This window comes from Pistacia vera, unplaced genomic scaffold (assembly GCF_008641045.1).
Source record: "Pistacia vera cultivar Batoury unplaced genomic scaffold, PisVer_v2 Contig234, whole genome shotgun sequence".
Classification (NCBI taxonomy): Eukaryota; Viridiplantae; Streptophyta; class Magnoliopsida; order Sapindales; family Anacardiaceae; genus Pistacia; species Pistacia vera.
This window is the reverse complement of record NW_022196040.1, coordinates 796,048-819,473: the sequence shown is the minus strand read 5'-3', so window position 1 is coordinate 819,473 and position 23,426 is coordinate 796,048. Positions and strand designations below refer to the sequence as shown.

Here is a 23,426-nt window from a genome sequence, read left to right as displayed (position 1 = left end):
TTATCCTGGTTAGACTTTTGTTTTTGCTCTTATATATATATATATTTTTTTTTTTTCTCTTTCTATTTAAAGCTTAATTACTAAAAAAAAGAAAAAGAAAAAAAAAATCTAATCATAACATAACTTGATTTCAGACACTCTTACCTACGTGCAATGTTATTGTTACTTTGAGTAGTGATAAAATTTCGGCTTTCCGGCAAATATTAATTCCTAATCTTGGGTTTATGTTGTTGGCGAATGGCAAGCAGCAATGACTTTTGCACAAATATGAAGTCATAGTGATTCAAGCTTCCCTACTAGCGGCGAACTGCTGTGCTACGTACCCTCTGGAGTCTGGTCAGAACTATACACAATTATTTTTATCTTCATTGGTCGCGTATTTCTTCTTCTGCACGAATACATTTTCTAAAATTTACTTGAATTCAGGGATGTATCTCCATTGTTCTCGTAGTTATAGGGAATGTGATATTACATATAGTTAATGTCTTAGGAAATTTAAATTAAATCATTCCTTTTAACATTTAGTGGTAGATGTATATCACATTAAGAAGATATACATTCCTAAATATTGCACATGATAGAGCTACTACGTAAAAAAAAAAAAAAAAAAAAAAAAAAAATTATCTTCAAGAATTTTTATCTTCAAGAATTGTCTCTGGTCATTCATAGTCAGCATCGCAATTATGAGGAAGTAGAATTACTTGATGAACACAAAGGGGCCAAACAAAAGTGAGCATCTGGTTTGGTGGTTGAGGTCCTTCAGGATATATATAGACCAAATCCTTAACATATCCATACTTGTTTCGTATTGCATGATCGATATTCCCCTAGCCAATAGTATAATTTACCAAGTACTGTTGTTCATATATATTCTTCCTTGGGGACCGAAGAAAAGCCATTTCCCCTGAGAATACGATGCGATCATCACGAGGTTGCGTATTATCTATGTCAATAGTATTATAATTAGATACTAATTAATAATATATTATATAAACATATTCATTTATACGTTATTAATCATATTAAATAAATACATTAATATAAATATAAGCTATATTCTAGATTTTTTTTTCTCAAGGAAAGTGATGATTGGCACAAAAGCAATCAGAAATTGCAAAATAAAAAATCTTTTGTATAATCCAGGAATGCACCTGGACAGACAAACTACCGATGAGTACAAATAATATTCATCCTATAAACCCCAAAAAATCTGAAAGATCACGAAGACTCGCCCACCACTTCTCAAGATCAAAGTTACTGTATTGGTCTTCCTTCACTTATACTTCAGTATAATCTGAAAAGATAGCATAAAAATAAACATGTAGTGGTTTTAATCAGTATATTCTGCACTACAAACAGTAGACTTCTGCTGTGAAAAAAAAGAAAAAGAGATCGCCACTTTCAGCTTAAAAGGGACTTATGCTACAAAAGGAATGTGGCGATAGAATACCTAGGGTCAAAGAGTTGGGCATGGAGAAGAACTTGGAATCAAATTAAGTGGGTCGGTGTAATTTGGATGGAGGAGCACTATGATGATGATGACATGAGAACCAAACATATGTATGGCCATTTTTTCTTTTTGATTCAACAATGAACAAAGGGGACCATACCACAAAGCCATCCAGGCCAACCTCCTCCATAAGCATTATAATCTGTCAGATATTAGTGCATCGTCCTGCAAATTCTATATATATCCATACAAATCAATTTGCTCTTTTCATAAAATTGACTACTTCATGCGCGGTTTGGCCGGAGTCTAAACCTTTCTTGATATAAGGAGAATCAAAAGATCAGTGGCTGTCCAATGTTTAACTCTAATAATGATCACAATGTGTAGTAACATATTCTTTCTTAAATATCTCTTTCACCAGAATGTGATTACATGTATATGGTCATGATTATATGCTCTTCAGCACTTATTTTTAGGGGGTGGCCAACAAATTGTAGCCAGAAGAATTTACAGCAACTTGGGAAAAAAAGCTTAGACAAGAAACTTAAAAGTAAAACAAGGAAAGCATCTCTAAAGCCAACAAATGAATGGTAGCAATTTGTGAAAATAACTCAGTAATAATTCCAGCTTCCTGTTAGCTCATAGTAAAATTGGTTGATGGAATAATATCAATAAATATGGCCCCATTAGCTTTCAAACGCGATTTAAGTCACTAGCCCAAAACCAACTTCCATTTGTTTATGACTACATAAATCAGTGATAGACAGGTTGAAAGAGAAAAGACAGATTTCAATACTAGTTGTATGGGTAAGAGTCTAGTCAGTATCAACGCGAACAATACTAGTTGTATGGGTAAGAGTCTAGTCAGTATCAACGCGAACATTCATTTATTCCAGACACTAATAAAGTGCATTCAGTATTTCTTCAATCCGTCTTTTCTATCATTTATTGTGATGTACAATGTCCATTTGATTCAGCTAATTAAAACTAAAGAAATTAAAGTAAATCATGGAAGATGTCGATATTAATTGAGTCAATATCATTTTATTGACTTTCAGCATTTCTTCTGATGCAAATGGTTCAATTCAGCCAATGAACAAAATAAAACTGGAAGCAACTTTTTATACTATTAAGGATTTTACTTGCAATAGATATTTAAATATGTTTATCTACCATTGTATGGAGAAAATTTAGGTGTGACAGGTACTCTACTATTATATTGATTTCCTTAATGCAATCATATTATAGACATTAAATTTAGCTTTCATCTATTATGACCGACCATCTCGATAATTAGTAGGTTTGAATACAAATATGTATTTAATTAGAGGTTCATCTTTCTTGAGATCACAATTACTTAATACGCGTCTTCCTGATCTTATTTTATGTACAAATTAAGTGTAGAAAAAACATTTCTGAACATGGTGTTGGATGCATTTTCTTGTCTGGGAAAAGATCTAAAGGCCAAAGAACAAAACAAAAATCGTTACAATGAATGGGAAAAATCACTTTGCATCTAGTCTTTTGTAAAAGGTCGCATAATGTTCTGCTTTTAGGGTTCAAATGGTGCACAACTCGCAACGACGTAGTGCAAAAGTAACTATTAAGTTATTCATGTGGAGGGCTTTACATATCATCTGTGAGCATATCTAAATTCTTTCACCACTGAGTTCTATTAAGCCTTTTCTGACGCAGCGAGTTAGCATGGTAAACAAGGTTAGTACATGACTACACTTTAGAATAGATAACACATGTCTCAATCTAGAAACGTAAACCGCAAAATCTGAAGTAAAAATTGAATAATTCATTGAATGATCTCCAAAACGAAATATAAGTTTATATATGGTGACAATCAACCCTACTAAGACTTCTAATAACAAAAGGAAACAAAAACTGAATTAATTAAAACAAGAAAACCCGAAATAAAATAGGAAAAAAATGCTCAAATAACTAAAATAGCCTCGAAACACATCAAAACGATGGATTTTGACTCTAAAAACGACCTCTAGCCGGCTAAAAGCCAATTATAACATCGACGGACTCGAAATAAGCTTTCTAACGGTATCTTAGTAACTGTTTCCAGATTAAAAATTGTGGCCGTTTGAATAGAATATACTCATTTAAGACCTTTAGACTTTACATATGGACTTCTAACATTCAACTCACTCTGTGAATTCATCTACCACACATTCTACGTCTTTTTTTAGGATATATCTTTATATATAATTAAAGCAGAGTGAATCCTGGAAAGGAAGGTGGAGATACGTAATCGAAAACTTACTGTATGCATTTTGTTTATGAAAATGACAGTACTCCATTTAAGACGCAACAGTCATCAAGTAAATGGAGCAAGCAATAGCAAAGCATGTGGTTCTCATCAGACAATCAGTGAGAGGTGACATTAATGCTGTAATTGCAAATATGATAAGTATGAAAATCGAGAGGATCTCACAGTTTCCTGATAATTAATAAAGCACAACTGATAGTAAATTATTGATTCAGTTTAGACAAAATGGATATGAGCCCACTTAATAATTCCTTATTAAATACAATTAATTATTGATTTTTCTAATTAATATGCGTCCTTAATGATAAACAATTATTGCAAACTTGTCATGATATTTATCTTGAAGTACATGTTAATACAGCTCTGTGTATTCCCAGTGGATATATAATTAAAAGAGACCAAAGCTATAAATCGGATGCCTATGGCTCAGTTATGCTGCACAAGAGTTACTCTTTGTTGTGAAAAAATGATCATGGTTTTTGAGCATTTGTGCAGAAGATGTGTTTTTATTCCTGTGAAGAAATTGAGTCAAGCTTATTGAATTGGACTTGAAGAAGACAAGCAGTCCAAATCATCCCACTGATGAGTATGATTAATTTTGAGGGTAGATCTTTATAGTTCAAATAATTTCCTTCTTTTACCAACTTATCCTATTTTTGACAGGTATCTAACATTGAAGATAAATACTTTAGTTCAGGGAGTTCACCCAAACACTTCAAACAACATAACTAATATGGGTTCATTGCCTACTGAGACCATGGTGGAGGAGCGGCAGCAGCAACTGGACTTAGAGAATTCCAGTCGGACAGAGAGGGCACATTGGTTGCTTAATTCTCCAGACCCTCCAGGCATATGGCATGAGCTCATAGGTTCCATAAGAGAAATCGTCTTTCCTCGAAAGCTCTCTTCATCAAATACTAAACAAACTTGGTCTAGCCGTTCTTTTCTAGTCTTGCAAGGCCTGTTTCCAATTCTTAGATGGGGAAGAATTTACAGCGTCTCAAAGTTTAAACACGATTTGATGGCAGGCTTAACTCTTGGCAGCCTAAGCATTCCTCAGGTTGCTAATTTTGTTGCTTTCAGCTTGTTTCTTGAGCAAAGTAATTATAGCAAGACACTCTATATCAGTTTCTTATGAATGTTTCAAAAATGTTTTGCAGAGTATTGGGTATGCTAATTTAGCAAAACTGGATCCTCAATATGGTCTATGTAAGTAACTTAAACAACATATGAGTTTAAGAATCATTCTCTGATATTAATGTTTAATTCGTTGTTTTTGTATGTTTTGATTGCATTAGATACAAGTGTTGTCCCTCCTCTGATTTATGCATTAATGGGGAGTTCAAGAGAGATAGCCATTGGACCAGTAGCTGTGGTTTCAATGCTCCTATCCTCCATGATTCAGCCAGTAATAGATCCTGCAGCTGATCCTATTGCCTACAGAAATCTTGTTTTTACTGTTACTTTCTTCTCGGGTCTCTTCCAATCTGTATTTGGGTTGTTTAGGTAGGTCCTTTTTCTTTCTAGATGAACTTTCTTCTCTTACAAACTACTCTTACTGATACATATATTCCGCAGGTTGGGGTTTCTGGTGGATTTTCTTTCACATGCTGCCATTGTTGGATTTATGGCTGGTGCAGCCATTGTTATTGGCCTTCAGCAATTGAAGGGATTACTTGGAATCAGTCATTTCACCACCAAAACTGATGTGGTCTCTGTCTTGGAATCTGTTTTTTCATCATTTCACCATTCAGTAAGTTCCAATGGAAGATCTAAACTTTACAAAAAAGAAGAAAAAGTTTGAAATAAGAATATTGAGTGGCTATATCTTTCATAATGTTAGAAAGCATAACGAATATTTCACTGGAGACAAATCCTATGGTCAAAAATGATTATTGATCAATAATTCATTCAAGAATCTTTAATAGGTCTTAGTATAGATCTTACTCTCCATTTCTTCTGTTTGATTGGTAAACTTGACAATCCTGTCTCTCCCCTGTGCTTTATGGCAGTGGTATCCTCTGAATTTTGTCCTCGGTTGTTCATTCCTTATCTTCCTCCTATTTGCCAGATTTATTGTAAGTGATTAAATTCTTTTATTATTTTTTAATTTTCCTCAACTAAATTGTCTTCTCTTTTAAGCCTTGATAAACCTGTTCTAATTTCAGGGTAGAAGAAATAGAAAGCTCTTCTGGTTTCCGGCAATTGCTCCTCTTCTATCAGTTATATTATCCACTTTCATTGTGTATATGACAAGAGCCGATAAGCATGGAGTTAAGATTGTAAAACACATTAAAGGAGGCCTCAATCCAAGTTCAGCCCATCAATTGCAGTTCCAAGGACCCCATCTTGGACAAGCAGCCAAAATTGGACTAATTTCTGCCATTATTGCTCTCACTGTAAGTTCATATTACTTACCAATATTTTATCCCTTATTTTTCCATTTCATTTATATCTTTCTTAATGGAAATTGAACTATTAATTTCAGGAAGCCGTTGCTGTTGGCCGGTCTTTTGCTTCCATCAAAGGCTACCACCTTGATGGGAACAAGGAAATGGTAGCTATGGGCTTCATGAATCTTGCAGGATCGTTAACTTCATGCTATGTGGCAACTGGTGAGCTCCTTAGTTACTTCAGCTATTTCAAGATTACATATACAAATTAATTCATACCAAAATTTTGATTGCTATTTGGCCTATTCTGCAGGCTCGTTTTCACGAACAGCTGTAAATTTCAGCGCGGGATGTCAAACAGTGGTATCAAATATAGTAATGGCCATTACTGTACTATTTTCACTGATATTGTTTACAAAGCTCTTGTACTACACACCTATTGCCATCCTTGCTTCAATCATTTTGTCTGCTCTTCCTGGACTAATTGACTTGCATGAAGCTTACAATATATATAAGGTTGACAAACTAGACTTCATTGCTTGCATTGGAGCTTTTCTTGGGGTCTTGTTTGCATCTGTGGAAATCGGTCTTCTAGTGGCGGTAATTATACTTCCACAGCTTTTATTTTCACATTCATATTATATACTTGAAAACTAATCAGAACCAAAACTTTTTGCTATCAGACAACTATAATATAATTGAAAGCAAGTGGTATATGAGTACAAATATGTTAGGTGAGGTGATCTTTAGATATTCAAAGCTCAATATTTAATCTATAAGAACTTGAATGGTGTGGGGACTGGAGGGTTCCAGTTCATAATTGAGACGAATAATAATTCATTCCTAATCAGAGAGTGGGTCCTTTTTCGAAGTAGGAAGTCAACTCTTCAAGTTTGGCCTTTTTTCCCAACTTGTGACTACTGTTTTCTGCCAAACTTTATGATTGAGGGAGTAGATATTTTGTCCAGGTTTAATTGATTGTAAAATACATTTTGTGCCGATCATCTGCAATTGTTAATTTGTCCATGCTAGAACTGAAGTAAAAGATACATTGAGATAAAAAAACTAAGTGTTTTCCACTATGAATTGCAGGTGAGTATCTCATTTGCAAAGGTTTTGCTGAATTCCATTAGACCCAGCTTACAACTATTAGGGAGACTTCCAAGAACAGATACCTTTTGTGAGATGAGTCAATTTCCCATGGCCATTGAAACTCCAGGCATTTTAACAATACGAATCAACTCTGCCTTGCTTTGCTTTGCTAATGCAAACTTCGTAAGAGAAAGGCAAGAATTTATGTGCATATAAGCTACAAAAAGAAGAGCTACAATCTTTATTAACTACTACCCATGAATGATAATGTTATATTTACTAAGTATAGGATAACTAAGTGGGTAACAGAAGAAGAGAGTGACTTACCAGAACCCACAAAGAAAAGTATCCAAGCAGTAATCCTTGACATGTCCAGTAAGTTCAAATTAGTTTTTAAGAACATAAAAATAACCCCAACCCACAAACCATTTTGGCTCCTGATTCAATGACATTCTTACTGATTGAATTGATTTCTCTGATATACAGATGTGATGAACGTTGACACTTCAGGGATTCTTGCACTGGAAGAACTGCATAAAGAATTAACCTCAAATGGCATAGATGTAAGATCATTTTGAGCCTGAGACCGTGACTAATAATGAACTTCTGAGTATGTAAAATAAATTAAAATGTATGATTGTGCGTTTTGCAGTTAGCAATGGGGTGTCCAAGGTGGCAAGTAATACACAAGCTGAAATTAGCCAAATTTGTGGACAGAATTGGAAAAGGGTGTATCTTCCTGAGTGTTGGTGAAGCCGTAGATGCATGCCTTAGCAACTGTTAAAGGGGGATTTTGTGTTGGCTCTAAACAATTTCGGCTATTTTTAAAAGGTATTATTAATTATTGATCTCAACCACGATGAAGTTCACGATTGTATCAAACGTTGTGAGCGTGTGTGTGTGATAAGAGGGTAATCAGAAAGAGTACCAATTGTATCAAATGTTTGCCACTATTGAAGAAGGCATTTTAATTCAATGTAACTATAAAGTAAATATTCTAGATATCCTTATACAAGAGTTTTTATTTAATCAAGGAATATTGAAAACTTAAGTGTTACTTATATATATACACACACATTAAAACTTCTCTATAGTCATAATGGTGAGATTAATTAATTTTATTACTATGAGGAAGTTATAACTTAATAGAGGTATGGTAACAAAAATATATTTATAATTCATGTTTTAATAGTACAGTATTAGGATTTCAATTGATGTTTTAATACTATTAGAATTTTAATTCAGCGCTTCAATTGCCTATTTTTAAAACGGATAGAAGATCATGTCTGGAAACCAGCAAAGATAAGTGTCTTTGATAGAATTGTAAATACAGTTGCTGCATGGTCAGATTGATGTGAAGCCACAAACTATTGTCAATTGCTTTAATCATTACAAAATTATAAGCAAATTGATGTGAAGCCACATACTATTGCCAATTGTTTTAATCATTACCAAATTAGGATCCCCAATGTTGATTAATTGTAAGTTACAAATGAAGTGAATGAGGAGAATCAAATAATCATTGTAAAATTTAGTGATCAAATTTGGCAACTTCATTACACTAATAGAATGGATATTAATTTCTTTCTCAATCATCCAAATGAGCAATAAGTGATGTATGATTTAACTAAAGAAGAAATCATTGTTACAATTAGACAAAAAGATAAAAGAAATAATCATGAGGATAATCATACGGAAATACAAAAAAGTTTTGTACTAAAAAGCTCTAAACATATTTGAAAAACTAGAAATATTTGGTTTTAATAAGAAGATGTTTATGCTAGCAAGTAATCTATCTGCAAGTTAAAAGTTGTAATAATAAGTCTGAAACATAAATCATTATCTCAAACAACTTTAGATAAATATTTTATTTCATCTTAAACCTTTAATATAACATAATATTTTTTTTTTTTTTTGTAATGTACAGATAATTATTACTATGTGGAAATAATTTTTCTTAAGATGAAAATTAGAAAAATTATAACTTATTTTAATATAGAGTTTATTCTTATTTATAATTATTTTAAATTGAGAATAAAATTTTTTATAATGATGAAGAGTTTTTTTTTATATATTATTATATAGAGATTTTATTATATATATATATAAGATACACTGAAACAATACTACCGAGTTGTAGCGGTGGCAAGTGGCAATTAGCCAACTGTGGAAAATCAAACTGATAAGAGTAGGTACAAGTCAAACATAAAAAACGACGCCGTTTCGTTCCCCGAAAACCAATAACAAATCATACCGTCGGAAGAGTCGGCTCTGTGTTTGGACGGAAAGAAAGGAGAAGTAAAGAAAATCATGGGTGCAGAAGAAGAGCAACTAAACGAGAAATCACCGTCTACGGCCAACCCCATCACCCCGGCCCAATTTCTCTCCTGGAAGCGCCAGAAGGTTTCTCGCTTCTTTTCTTTTCTTTTCTTTTCTTATTTTTTATTTTAATCACTTCGACTTCGTAGAACAATTACTTTTTTTTTTTTTGGATTATCTGATTTAATGTAAATTGAAACTGACCCAAAATTTTAAAATCTGATAACGGTTGTCTTGAATTTATTTTATGCATCAGGTTATTGAATTTATATTCAGACAAACCAAATCTAAATTATTGAAAAAACGATTTGGGTGTTATATGAATTTATATCTGTCTTTTTGAGTCTTACTTTCAGTTTTAGAGGAGAAAGTATTTACTAAGGCGGTTTGTGGAGTATGAACATTTGTGTGCTAGATGAACTGGGAGTTAAAATCTATGGGCATGTCAATTTTTGTTATGCAGGGTTTGATGGAATTAAATAATCAAACTAGGGATAGCAGGGCAATGGAGAATACAATATTGTTCATTGGGAAAACTGGTGTGGCATTTCACAATATGATGGCCAGTATAGTTTAGAAGTTGGTTGGATTAAGGTGCTTCGTTAATTTAAAATGTCTCTTTTAACCTGATGATTTTGTAAGATTGCAGCTTTTGGTGAAAACCATAAGCTGTAAATCACAATCCTTTTCTCTTTTTTCTCAAATCAACAATGAGCCAGTGATTGTTAATGGTAGAGGAAAGTGACAAATTGAATTGTGTTCATAAATCATGTGTAGCCAACCTCTGTAGTAATTTCAATGCATTATTTATAAATGAAATATACCTTCTTACAACTGAAATTAAGCTTCTCCCAGTGATTAGGTCATTGTGAAGTGAGCAGGCATGAGAATGGGGGTTTCCTTTCTTTGTTATCTGTGTTTAGGGCTGATACCTTTTTTATGTTTTGTGGTGAATGTGCATCCAACTGCATATCATATGTCATGCATGGACAGGTTTTTACTTTTTCTGTGTGATAATGTAGTATATGTTATCCTTTTATAGGAGGCTGATACATCAGCTAGAAAAGCTGAGGCAGCTAGGAAACGTGCAGAGGATATAGCTGCAGGAACAGTGCAAATGAATGGCCGGGAGCTTTTCTTGCATGAGCCTTGGGTCTTTGATAACACTAAGTATTAAGGTTCGTTGTATTAAAACACTTGTTTTGCTTCATGATTGACAAACACATATTACAACTGCCTGCTCTTGAAGATAATAAAAATGTTGTGTCGCTTTTATGGGTTTATATTTCATTGATGCTGCTCTTTGAAAATTTATCTGTTATATACGCTCCTTGCAGGTGATATTTTTGAAAGTATGATGGTCATTTAACCAAGGAAGAACAATGGTAAAATTAAGCAAAAATAGGGATAGTTGTTCTGTCAGCAATCAGTTGAGAAAAGAATTGCTTGTATTGCAATGATTGTAACAATACTTTGCTGGTTTCTCTGACAGCTATAATGATATTTGTATCTTAAATGAGTGTCTTCCTTTCCCTTGGTTTGCATATTTGTCAATGAAACTCTTTTAAGTACTTGATCACATGAGCAATCTCAAACTGGAATGAGTCTTGATTAAGATATCTGTTAGTTGTTTTGTATGTCCCTCATCGTTCTTCTGGAAATAATGATTATATAGATTCTATTGTTTTGAGAAGTGAGTAATGTTATATATAAACTATGTATATAAACTGACTTGATATTACTCTTTTATTATTATTGAAGTTGAATTATCTCACATTGCCAAGTTGTTGGATTGTTATGGTGTATATATGTGGTTGAACTCTCTCTTGCCTTAGCTAGTTTTTTGGTGTGAGTTTTATCCAAACCACTTTAATATAGTATGAGAGCCAAAGGTCTCAAGTTCGAATTTTTACATACAAACTGGATAAAGAAAAATGAAAAAAATTCAAGTTTGATGTGAGGGGGCTTATTGGTGAGCCGTCGCCTACTAGTTTAAGCTTTTAGATTGGATGATAATTTAACAATTATGACAATAGTAATCATCCTTTATTGAGTAATTATTTAATTAACTTTTTGTACATATTCATCCCTTAATTTTGCGTCACGTCAGTTTCTATACAAAGTTTATGTCATGTTATTCTTGGATAGTATATAATCTATGAATTTCCTTTCATTAACTCTGCACCAGTCTCCCACTTAGTGCCTTCAGCCGTCCACACCTGTTCAGTGGCTGACTACTATAAAATATGGTTTTCAGTTTCGTTGCTACAAGAGCCATTTTAATATTGGAAAGAGGATAGTAATTAGTATAAAACAAATAGATCTCACTTGGCGCACTGAATTTCTACTGGGTTGTTGCAATTAGGGGTGAACACGGGTAGTGGGTAGAACCGAAATTAGAACCAGAACCTACTCGGAACCAACACTACGTAGGTAGGTTTCGGTTCCATTTTTTGGAACTGACACTATGCTGTTTCGATTTCAGTTCTTACGTGTGGAGGAATCAGAACCTGGAAAAAAGAACATGCAGTGCGTACCTGGTTTGGAACCTGCAGCGGATACCTTGTTTTGGAACCTGAGATGAAATGAAATATCTGTGAAGAATAGGGGTTCTCTTATAATTTTACATATAAAAAATTAAAATGGAAAAAGTTAAATTTTTACTAACCTAATTAAATAAATATACCACTATACTTATTACATATAAATTACACTATATAAAAAACCTTTAATATATTATAATATATTAATATTAAAGTTTTGATTAATTAAATGTATAATTGAAATTAAAACAAATTAAAAATATTTTAATATTATTAAAATAATTATTTTTTAATAGAATAGTATATTTGATTAAATAATAATATAATATTTAATTATTTATTTCAATTATCAAGTTCTAAGTATATCTATAATAAATTGATAAACATTGATACATTACTAGTTAAATAATTAATTAATCAAATATAATATTATTTTATAGTTAAATGATTATTTAATTAATTATAACATTCTATTATAAACATTAGTACAACACTTAATTAAACGATTAAAAATTTAATTAATTATAATATTACATTAAAGATTTATAGTATGATTACTTAATTCATTATAACATTATATTATAATATGATCACATAATTAATTATAACATTACATAATAAAATGATTACTTAATTCTCAAACACAGATATCCTTATACAAGAGTTTTTATTTAATCAAGGATTATATATATAAAAACCTTTCTATAGTCAAAATAATTAGATTAATTAATTTTATTACTATGAAAATGTTATAACTTAATAGATGTGTGGTAACAAAAATTTATTTATAATTCATGTTTTAATAGTACAGTATTAGAATTTCAATTGATGTTTTAATACTATTAGGATTTCAATTCAGCGCTTCAATTGTCTATTTTTGAAACGGATAAAAGATCATGTCTAGAAACCAGCAAAGATAAGTATCTTTGATGGAATTGTAAATGCAGTTGCTGCATGGTCAGATTGATGTGAAGCCATAAACTATTGCCAATTGTTTTAATCATTACAAAATTATGAGCAAATTGATGTAAAGCCACATACTATTGCCAATTGTTTTAATCATTACCAAATTAGGATCCCCAATGTCGATTAATTGTAAGTTACAAATGAAGTGAATGGGGAGAATCAAAGGATCATTGTAGAATTTAGTGATCAAATTCGACAACTTCATTACACTAATCGAATGGATATTAATGTCTTTCTCAATCATCCAAATGAGCAATAAGTGATGTATGTTTTAACTAAAAAAGAAATCATTGTTACAATTAGACAAAAAGATAAAGAAAATAATTATGAGGATAATCATAAGGATATACAAAAAAGTTTTGTGCCAAAAAGCTCTAAATATACTTGAGAAACTATAAATATTTGGCTTCAATAAGAAGATGTTAATGCTAGCGAGTAATCTATCTGCAAGTTAAAAGTTATAATAACAAGTCTGAAGCATAAATCATTATCTTTAATAATTTTAGATAAATATTTTATTTCATCTTAAACCTTTAATATAACATAACTTTTTTTTTTTTGTAATGTACAGATAATTATTACTGTGTGGAAACAATTTTTCTTAAGACAAGAATTAAAAAAATTATAACTTATTATAATATAGAGTTTATTCTTATTTATAATTATCTTAAATTAAAAATAAATTTTTTTTATGATTATGTAGAGTTTATATTTATATAAAGTATTACTATAAAGAGGTTATATGTAGAGTTTATATTTATATAAAGTATTACTATAAAGAGGTTATATATATATATATATATATATATATATAAAAGAGACGCTGAAACAGTAATACCGAGTTGTAGCCGTGGCAAGGGGCAACTAGCCAACTGTAGAAAATCAAACTAATAAGTATACGTACAAGTCAAACATAAGAAACGACGCCGTTTCGTTCCCCAAAAACCGATAACAAATCATACCGTCAGAAGAATCGGCTCTCTGTTTGGACGGAAAGAAAGGAAAAGTAAAGAAAATCATGGGTGCAGAAGAAGAGCAACTAAACGAGAAATCACCGTCTACGGCCAACCCCATCACCCCGGCCCAATTTCTCTCCTGGAAGCGCCAGAAGGTTTCTCGCTTCTTTTCTTTTCTTTTCTTTTCTTATTTTTTATTTTAATCACTTCGACTTCGTAGAACAATTACTTTTTTTTTTTTTTTTTGGATTATCTGATTTAATGTAAATTGAAACTGACCCAAAATTTTAAAATCTGATAACGGTTGTCTTGAATTTATTTTATGCATCAGGTTATTGAATTTATATTCAGACAAACCAAATCTAAATTATTGAAAAAACGATTTGGGTGTTATATGAATTTATATCTGTCTTTTTGAGTCTTACTTTCAGTTTTAGAGGAGAAAGTATTTACTAAGGCGGTTTGTGGAGTATGAACATTTGTGTGCTAGATGAACTGGGAGTTAAAATCTATGGGCATGTCAATTTTTGTTATGCAGGGTTTGATGGAATTAAATAATCAAACTAGGGATAGCAGGGCAATGGAGAATACAATATTGTTCATTGGGAAAACTGGTGTGGCATTTCACAATATGATGGCCAGTATAGTTTAGAAGTTGGTTGGATTAAGGTGCTTCGTTAATTTAAAATGTCTCTTTTAACCTGATGATTTTGTAAGATTGCAGCTTTTGGTGAAAACCATAAGCTGTAAATCACAATCCTTTTCTCTTTTTTCTCAAATCAACAATGAGCCAGTGATTGTTAATGGTAGAGGAAAGTGACAAATTGAATTGTGTTCATAAATCATGTGTAGCCAACCTCTGTAGTAATTTCAATGCATTATTTATAAATGAAATATACCTTCTTACAACTGAAATTAAGCTTCTCCCAGTGATTAGGTCATTGTGAAGTGAGCAGGCATGAGAATGGGGGTTTCCTTTCTTTGTTATCTGTGTTTAGGGCTGATACCTTTTTTATGTTTTGTGGTGAATGTGCATCCAACTGCATATCATATGTCATGCATGGACATTTTTTTACTTTTTCTGTGTGATAATGTAGTATATGTTATCCTTTTATAGGAGGCTGATACATCAGCTAGAAAAGCTGAGGCAGCTAGGAAACGTGCAGAGGATATAGCTGCAGGAACAGTGCAAATGAATGGCCGGGAGCTCTTCTTGCATGAGCCTTGGGTCTTTGATAACACTAAGTATTAAGGTTGGTTGTATTAAAACACTTGTTTTGCTTCATGATTGACATACACATATTACAACTGCCTGCTCTTGAAGATAATAAAAATGTTGTGTCGCTTTTATGGGTTTATATTTCATTGATGCTGCTCTTTGAAAATTTATCTGTTATATGCGCTCCTTGCAGTTGATATGTTTGAAAGTATGATGGCCATTTAACCAAGGAAGAACAATAGTAAAATTAAGCAAAAAGAGGGATAGTTGTTCTGTCAGCAATCAGTTGAGAAAAGAATCGCTTGTATTGCAATGATTGTAACAATACTTTGCTGGTTTCTGTTTTAAGTACTTGATCACATGAGCAATCTCAAACTGGAATGAGTCTTGATTAAGATATCTGTTAGTTGTTTTGTATGTCCCTTCTCGTTCTTCTGGAAATAATGATTATATAGATTCTATTTTTTTGAGAAGTGAGTAATGTTATATATAAACTGACTTGATATTACTCTTTTATTATTATTGAAGTTGAATAGTCTCACATCGCCAAGTTGTTGGATTGATATGGTATATATATGTGATTAGGTTCTCTCCTGCCTTGAGCTAGCTTTTGGGTGTAAGTTTTATCTAAACCACTTTAATATTGTATGAGAGCCAAAGGTCTCAAGTTCGAATCTCTACATACAAACTGAATAAAGAAAAATGAAAAAAATCCAAGTTTGATGTTAGGGGCCTTATTGGTGAGCCGTCGCCTATTATTTTAAGCTTTTAGACAGGATGACAATTTAACAGTGAATTATCACAATAGTAATCATCATTTATTGAGTAATTATTTAATTATTTGTACGTATTCATCCCTTAATTTTGCGTCACTTCAGTTTCTATACAAAGTTTATGTCATGTTATTCTTGGATATTATATAATCTATGAATTTCCTTTCATTAACTCTGCGCCAGTCTCCAACTTAGTGCCTTCAGCCGTCCACACCTGTTCAGGGCTGACTACTTTGATCGAGAAGAAAATATGCTTTTCAGTTTCGTTGCTACAAAAGCCATTTTAATATTGGAAAGAGAATAGTAATTAGTATAGAACAAATAGATCTCTCTTGGCGCACTGAATTTCTACTGGGTTGTTGCAATCAGGGGTGAACACGGGTAGTGGGTAGAACTGAAACTGGAACTAGAACCTACCCAGAACCAATACTGTGCGAGTAGATTCCGGTTCCATTTTTTTGGAACTGGAATCGGGAAAAAAGAACCTGCAGTGGGTACCCGGCTTGAAACCTGCAGCGGGTACCCTATTTTGGAACTTGGGTTGAAATAAATATCTGTGAAGAATGGGGGTTCCATTGTAATTCTACATATAAAAAAATTAAAATGGAAAAAGTTAAATTTTTACAATACCCTAATTAAATAAATATACAATTATACTTATTACGTATAAAGTATAAACTACACTATATAAAAAATTTTAATATATTAATATTAAAGTTTTGGTTAATTAAACATATAATTGGAATTAAAAGTATTTTAATATTATTAAAATAATAATTTTTTAATAGAGTAGTATATTTGATTAAATAATAATATAATATTTAGTTATTTATTTCAATTATCAAGTTATAAGTATATCTGTAATAAATTAGTAATTAATTAATTATATAAAATAAATTGATAAATATTAATACATTACTAGTTAAATGATTACTTAATCAATTATAACATTCTATTATAAACATTAGTACAATACTTAATTAAACGATTAAAAATTTAATTAATTATAATATTACATTAAAGATTTATAGTATGATTACTTAATTCATTATAACATTACATTATAATATGATCACATAATTAATTATAACATTACAGAATGAAATGATTACTTAACTAATTATGATATTATATTATAAAAATTAGTAATTTACCACATTTGTACAATACTTAATTAAATGATTAGAAATTTAATTAACTAAAATATTACATTATTATATGATCACATAATTAATTATAACATTATATAATTAAATGATTACTTAATTAATTATGACATTATATTATAAATATTAGTAATTTACTACATTAGCATAATATCTAATTAAATGATTAGAAATTTAATTAATTATAACATTACATTATAAATTTATAATATGATTACATAATCAAATGATTAGTTAATTAATTATAACATTTTATTATAAATATTAGTACAATACTTAATTAAATGATTAAAAATTTAATTAATTAAAACATTACATTATAATTAAATAATTAATTAATTAATAATAACATTATATTATATTATAATCATTTAATTAATTATAACATTACATAGTTAAATAATTTCTTAATTAATTGTAAATTTATAACATTATATTAGTAATATTAGTAATTTACGATATTAGTACATTACTTAATGAAATTGTTAAAATTTTAACTAATTATAACATTACATTATAGATCTATAGTATGATTACTTAATTAATTATAATATTTCATTATAAATATTAGTATAATATTTAATTAAATAATTAAAATTTTAATTAATTATAATATTAAATTATAGATTTATAGTATGATTGTTTAATTAATTGTTTGCGTTTTGGTTTTGATTAAAGAATTTTATATGAATTGTGATGAATCAATTGAATTTAAGTGCTGTCTAGAGATTAGAGGAATTATGAGTCACATTGGACACAAATGAATGAGTAATCAAAATTTATTAAGGGTGTATTTGTAAACTTTTAAGGTATTTTTGTCAATTTTTAAACTAATAGGGGGGTAATTATTTTTTACAGGATACTCGGGAAAAGAACCGAAATCTGCATTTTAGGTTCGGGTTTCTTGAATTTAAGAACCTATACTATGCGGTTCTGATTCCCGTTCCTTTTTTTGGGAACCTGCATTGTGCAGTTTCAGTTTCCCCGAAAAATACAGGGTATCTAGAACCGCTCACCCCTAATTGCAATGCCCAAAAATTCTACATTTCTACTACTCTACCTACAGTAATCGTGAAACTATTCCTTGGTCTTCCAAAGAAATGGAGAGATCTTGCTGAAGCAAGGCATGCTGTGTCCTCATGTTGTTCTCAAATTCCCTACTCCCCCATCTTAAAAAAAAAAAAAAAAAAAAGCGCTTGAGTTTGACTATTGTAACAAATGAAAGTGAAAACTGAAAAGATCAAATAAGTCGACCCTTGAGTTGTTAAGGGTTTGTTCAAAATCTAGCATACCACAACATTCCTATAGAAAATTAATGGAGTAAACGACCTTTTTCCCAAGAATCCCAACCAAGGTTTTCCTTGATGATACTTTTTTGTCTAAAAAGTTTTAAAATACTATTTTTTCACCCAAAGTTTATACTTTGTTAATATCCAAAATGTATTTCACTTTCACAGTCGGCGTTCGACGAGTTACCAAGAGCCTAAGTACAAGGGGTTTTATAGAGTAAAGACCGATGAATCAATTGGTGGTAGCGGATTGAAAATTTGTTGCCAGAATCAGTTGGAAATCAACTAAAAACAGGAAACCCTAACTTTACGGTGGCTGATAATCGATAAGAAATCAAGTGTCAAAGTGAAAAGAGGTTTTGTAGAGAGAATACCAGAGGTTAAATGGTGGTGACAGAGAAAATTTTTGTTATTGGAATCAGTCAAAATCGGCTTTGGGTAATAACATAATATTAACTTTGGGTGAAAAAGTGATATTTTAAAACTTTTTGGATGGGAAGTGTCGTTAAGGAAAACCTTGGGTGGGAAAAAGTCGTTTACTCAAAATTAATACTCAATAGTGATGCTCAAAACTAACAAACAGACAAGAACCAGAACCAAATTATAAAATTATAGTCAACCATAACAGAATCAGATAACTGGGTGAAAGTTAATATCAACTTAAGTACTTAACCCCTCATCAAAAACAACAACAAAATACAACGCTGGAAATTAAGAAGTCTTTGGGAACTTGAAATTACAAACAGCTCTAGAGTTGGAGAGTTTCACACCAAAGCGACGCAGTGCCCACACCAGTCCTGTAAAAGAGCAACTTGATTCATAAACAAACTTCTAAGTCATATTTTAATTGTGCATTTAGCAAAATTAATCTCATTCCTCTAACACTTCTATTAATAAGTGAATATAATTACCTTGAAGTTATAAGTTGGCATTAGCATTAAACAGCCTTAGATGGGGATCAACTGGTAGACCAATGCCCTCAAATATTGGATCATATACGCTATTCTTAATTGGCCTGAAAATATTTACAAATTATCGGAATCAATTTAATTAAGAGCAACTTGAAACTAAAAGTAAAAGTGAGTGTGACTTCCATGCATGAAACAACCTTGAGCTACTGAAAGGATTTGAAAGATACGGCTGATTGACTTGAGATTGTGAAGCCGACCCCCTTTCCTGCAGGTTGGATCCCCCCTGCGTTCAATAAATAACCAGAAATTACATCATTTTTTACGATGTTTAAATGTTGAAATTACATATTAAAGAAGACTCAACTAACCGAGTCAGATGAATCTGCCTGAAATTGACTTTATTTGATGTACTAATAAAAATTTTGATACATCTAACACAGTCATATATATATATATGCCAAGAGTCTTCTTTAATATGTATCTAAACACCAGACATACCAACTAAAAAAGACAAGATAAAGTAGAAAATTATAATCGCAGTACATACATATGGAAAGTTTGATGTCCTGGGGCGTTTATTGGATGTTGATGATGATGATTCCCCCAATTCAAATCGGATCGAAGGACGGCCACGACGGCGTCGTCCCGGTCCCACAGATGGTTGCTGAAAAATATTTACGAACAATAGTCATAAATTCAAGCAAGGAGTCGCCAAAGAAAGAATTTTTATTATCAAAACTTGATATATACAACATAACTAAAATGAAATAGATAAGAATACCTCATCGCGGCTACCCAAAGACAGTTCCAACTGAGGATATGTTGCTCCGGCAGGGTTATAGCCATTAATTTTCTTTGACAATCAGATTGTAAAATATTCAATTATGAATTCAAAATGAAGTTACTAAAAAATATCATTTATTCTTTAGAAGATGATTTTTACTCTTTGAGTTGATGGATTCAAGATTTGATTTAGCTGAGAGCTGCCAGGCATATGGTATGCCATACTTGGTCTAGCCGGTTGATTAAATGGACCTGGGAGTTCGGAATTCTGTGCCCTGCAAATAATTAATTAAAATTATGATAACATTAGAAGTTTCCAAGTTTAACAATACCTTCATTTCAATATAAATATTTTTATTTAAATAAAAAATAAAAGTACCCTGGAAGCATGAGAGATTGTGGCATCATGGATTGATTGCGACCATTTGACTCTGGAATTCTGAATTATAGAAACGAAGAAAATGAACATGAATATATCTAAGCCCTATAAATAAAATGATGTTAAAAAGTGGGAACATCATTTACGTTGGCAACAGTGAAGCGTTGGGCTGGGGATGGAAGGAGTTAAAACGTTGAAAATTTGATGCATCAGGTGTTAGTGCAGCTTGATTAAGTTGCTGATGATGAAGATATTCTGGAGGCCTATATAAATTCAGAAAACGGATATAATTAAACCTCGATGAGAAACAACAATGATTTACCCAATTTATTCATGGATATATAACTTCACAAGTAGAAAATATTATAATAGAAGATATAACAGTTACCTCAAACTCAAAGCCATGGAAGGAACAGGCATGATGTTGTTACAACGTTGTGGATCTTGGAGATTAGGTGCCATTGGCACTTGATTCGATTGATATGGTAAATTCTGGGGCCTAACATATAGAAAAAAGCATTCAGCCGCTTGTATGTCAGTATGTACTTTCCCACTTAAATCAACTCCAGGTTCGCAGTATCTATTAAAAAGCCATATAAATAGATGAAACTTTGAACCTCATTAGAGGAGAATATCCAGGAATCATAGAGCTTTGAGATTGTGTATTAAAGGCATTCTCCGGGACTGGAATGAACTGTTGTAGCTGATTAGCTGAATTTTGGGGCCTGAAATAAGAGCAAAATCAATCCGTATTATATGGAACTGCTAGCTAGATTGTTTCTACTGTTATTGTATATTTAAATATAAAACAATCTACCGTTACTACTAGTATGATAGTTTTATCAAGGCCATGATTTCTCATGTCCGAACTTAGATTTCTTCAATTAAAGAGCAGACAATTATATAAACTCTGAAGTGAACTAGGCAACTTTTTGCAAGTTAATTAGCATTAATTATTAAGTAAAATGTTTGATATGAGGCACCTTATAGGCACAGAAGACCCGGGTAGCATGGCGTTGGTGCATTGAGAATCGAATGCATTAGGAGCCTGGAATTGATTGGTTTGGGACCTAAGTTCAAGGGAACAAATATAAGATTATTGAGCACGGACATAAAATCATATACCACTTTCAGATTAATTCAATATTGCTCATAGTTTATACGCAAATAAAATAATAGTAAATTTGGTAACTAGTAAGTCATGTACCTTGATGGAGTTAACAAAGGCATAAAAGGAGCATTCTGGGTACAAAGCCAAGGGGGTAGCTGTTGATTTACAGTTCCCTTTCCTGTCTGTTCATGGCAAACAATATCAACATGGTTAAGAAACACATGTACGAAATACAGTAAGTACAGTGTGGAGGAAGTTCATATGTGAGTACTCACAGAGCTCTGAGGGAAAGAAGTTGGATAATAATTAGGAAGTGGTCGCTGATTCTGTGCAAGTTGATCAGCAGACAATGTGGAAGATAGATTGAGTGGAGTCATCCCTTTTTTACTATGGAAACAAAACAGAAAATTAGGAATGGAAATTAGTGATATATTGGTTAGAACTATAGAGTATCATTAATATGTACGCAAATTGAGGAAGACGTACAGTAGTAGCTCATTTGGAAGGCCATTTTCAGTGCGAGTAATTAGCTGATTTGGATGTTTCAAACTCGTCTCATGTTCTGAGTTAAATGATGGAACTATAGCCATCTGTGGGATTATCTCGTCCTGATTATGAAAAAAAAATATAAAAATCTGTTTTATATGTATATGTAAGACATAAATGATGAAGTTATTTATACCGTCAATGGAGGGTATTGCAGTGATTTGGTCCCTGATAATGGAGGAAGGAGGAATGTTGATTTGGTTTGTTGCATATTTGTAGCATTTCCAAGTGCGGGATCAGAACCTCCGTAACCTGAATATGTTGATCCCATGAGGCTATGGCTGGTATTCACACAATTTAGTAAGGACTGACTACTTCCAATTGATGATCCTAGCTCCACATTCTCCTAGTCATCAACAACAGAAAGGTATAAGTATGACTTTGATAAAGCAAGTTAAAGAGAAAGAAGGAAAATAAGTATTTTAAGATATCATATAATTCCTTCATTACGAAAGAATTCGAAGGATGAAGCACTAATAAATCAAAACATTAAGGTATGTGTATGTGTTTATACTGACAAGTTAGCTAGTTTACGTCAAAAAGAAGTAAAAAGAGAAGAGAAAGTGTCCTTTGAAGCAATAAGGCTGGCAAATTCAGGTAGAAAGCAATAATTCATGTAACTTTTCCTCTCTATAAATAAATAGGAGGAGAAATATAAAATGTTTAATTGTCTAGTTTGAGTGTGTGAAATGTGACACACTTACTATGTATAGTACAATTTATATTCTTATTATGTATCATCTGATATGGAAATGACAACAATGTAAAATGAGAAAACCAAGGACTATCTATACATATGACACAATTAATTATTATACAGACTCTTGGCTCATAATTTCTATATTAGTATACTATGTAGTTCATTCTTACCAATGTTGAAACATAGGGTAGTTGTTGTTGTGGTGGCGCCCCTGATAATGGAGTATTAAACGACGAGGGGGGCATCGGTGACAAGTTGGGAGCAGTACTAATGACCGGATGGTTTGTAGTGCTATCTTGACTAATATGTTCATGTCCGGGGGGTGAGAGATTTCTATCGGAGTTCACTTGATCCGATGCAGGCAGCTCTTTGTTTTGATCTTTAGCCGGAGGTTGGAGTTCCGAGTTCTCCTGGTAAACATAAACTAACATATCATCATATGTAATCGATAATAATGTTATTTTACGATGTATCGTGTATATATAATTAATATGAGTAGCACTGAAGTGATGATAAGCAAAATGTACTGCTGTTGGATTAGAG

At 31.8% G+C, this 23,426-nt stretch overlaps 2 protein-coding genes and 1 long non-coding RNA gene across 4 annotated transcripts; all 3 read left to right on the top strand.

Moving 5' to 3' along the window:
* Positions 1–4,143: 4,143 nt before the first annotated feature.
* Positions 4,144–8,251, top strand: LOC116131544 (low affinity sulfate transporter 3-like). 2 transcript variants are annotated; one of them, XM_031417194.1, is made up of 13 exons: positions 4,144–4,323; positions 4,430–4,797; positions 4,898–4,946; positions 5,036–5,243; positions 5,316–5,490; positions 5,750–5,815; positions 5,906–6,136; positions 6,226–6,352; positions 6,444–6,730; positions 7,223–7,416; positions 7,512–7,597; positions 7,709–7,785; positions 7,875–8,251. In XM_031417194.1, the coding sequence occupies exons 1-13, from the start codon at positions 4,320–4,322 to the stop codon at positions 8,004–8,006; spliced, it is 2,004 nt and encodes a 667-aa protein (XP_031273054.1). In that variant the 5' UTR covers positions 4,144–4,319; the 3' UTR covers positions 8,007–8,251. The 2 variants fall into 2 exon arrangements, with proteins under 2 accessions (XP_031273054.1, XP_031273055.1); XM_031417195.1 differs by having other exon boundaries at positions 4,401–4,797.
* A 1,131-nt stretch (positions 8,252–9,382) lies between these two features.
* LOC116131574 lies at positions 9,383–11,183 on the top strand. The gene is made up of 3 exons (XR_004128261.1): positions 9,383–9,625; positions 10,584–10,719; positions 10,879–11,183. It is a non-coding gene; the product is annotated as an uncharacterized LOC116131574 (long non-coding RNA).
* A 2,863-nt stretch (positions 11,184–14,046) lies between these two features.
* Positions 14,047–15,258, top strand: LOC116131481 (zinc finger CCCH domain-containing protein 15 homolog). The gene is made up of 2 exons (XM_031417125.1): positions 14,047–14,161; positions 15,124–15,258. The coding sequence occupies exons 1-2, from the start codon at positions 14,069–14,071 to the stop codon at positions 15,256–15,258; spliced, it is 228 nt and encodes a 75-aa protein (XP_031272985.1). The 5' UTR covers positions 14,047–14,068.
* Positions 15,259–23,426: the final 8,168 nt, after the last annotated feature.

Excerpts from the sequence above, each read along its gene's own strand:
- LOC116131481 (XM_031417125.1), top strand. The coding sequence starts at position 14,069 with ATGGGTGCAGAAGAAGAGCAACTAAACGAGAAATCACCGTCTACGGCC. Across the intron at positions 14,162-15,123 it reads TCTCCTGGAAGCGCCAGAAG|GAGGCTGATACATCAGCTAG; the intron begins GTTTCTCGCTTC and ends ATCCTTTTATAG.
- LOC116131544 (XM_031417194.1), top strand. Across the intron at positions 5,491-5,749 it reads TTTCATCATTTCACCATTCA|TGGTATCCTCTGAATTTTGT; the intron begins GTAAGTTCCAAT and ends GCTTTATGGCAG. Across the intron at positions 7,417-7,511 it reads GCAAACTTCGTAAGAGAAAG|GATAACTAAGTGGGTAACAG; the intron begins GCAAGAATTTAT and ends TACTAAGTATAG.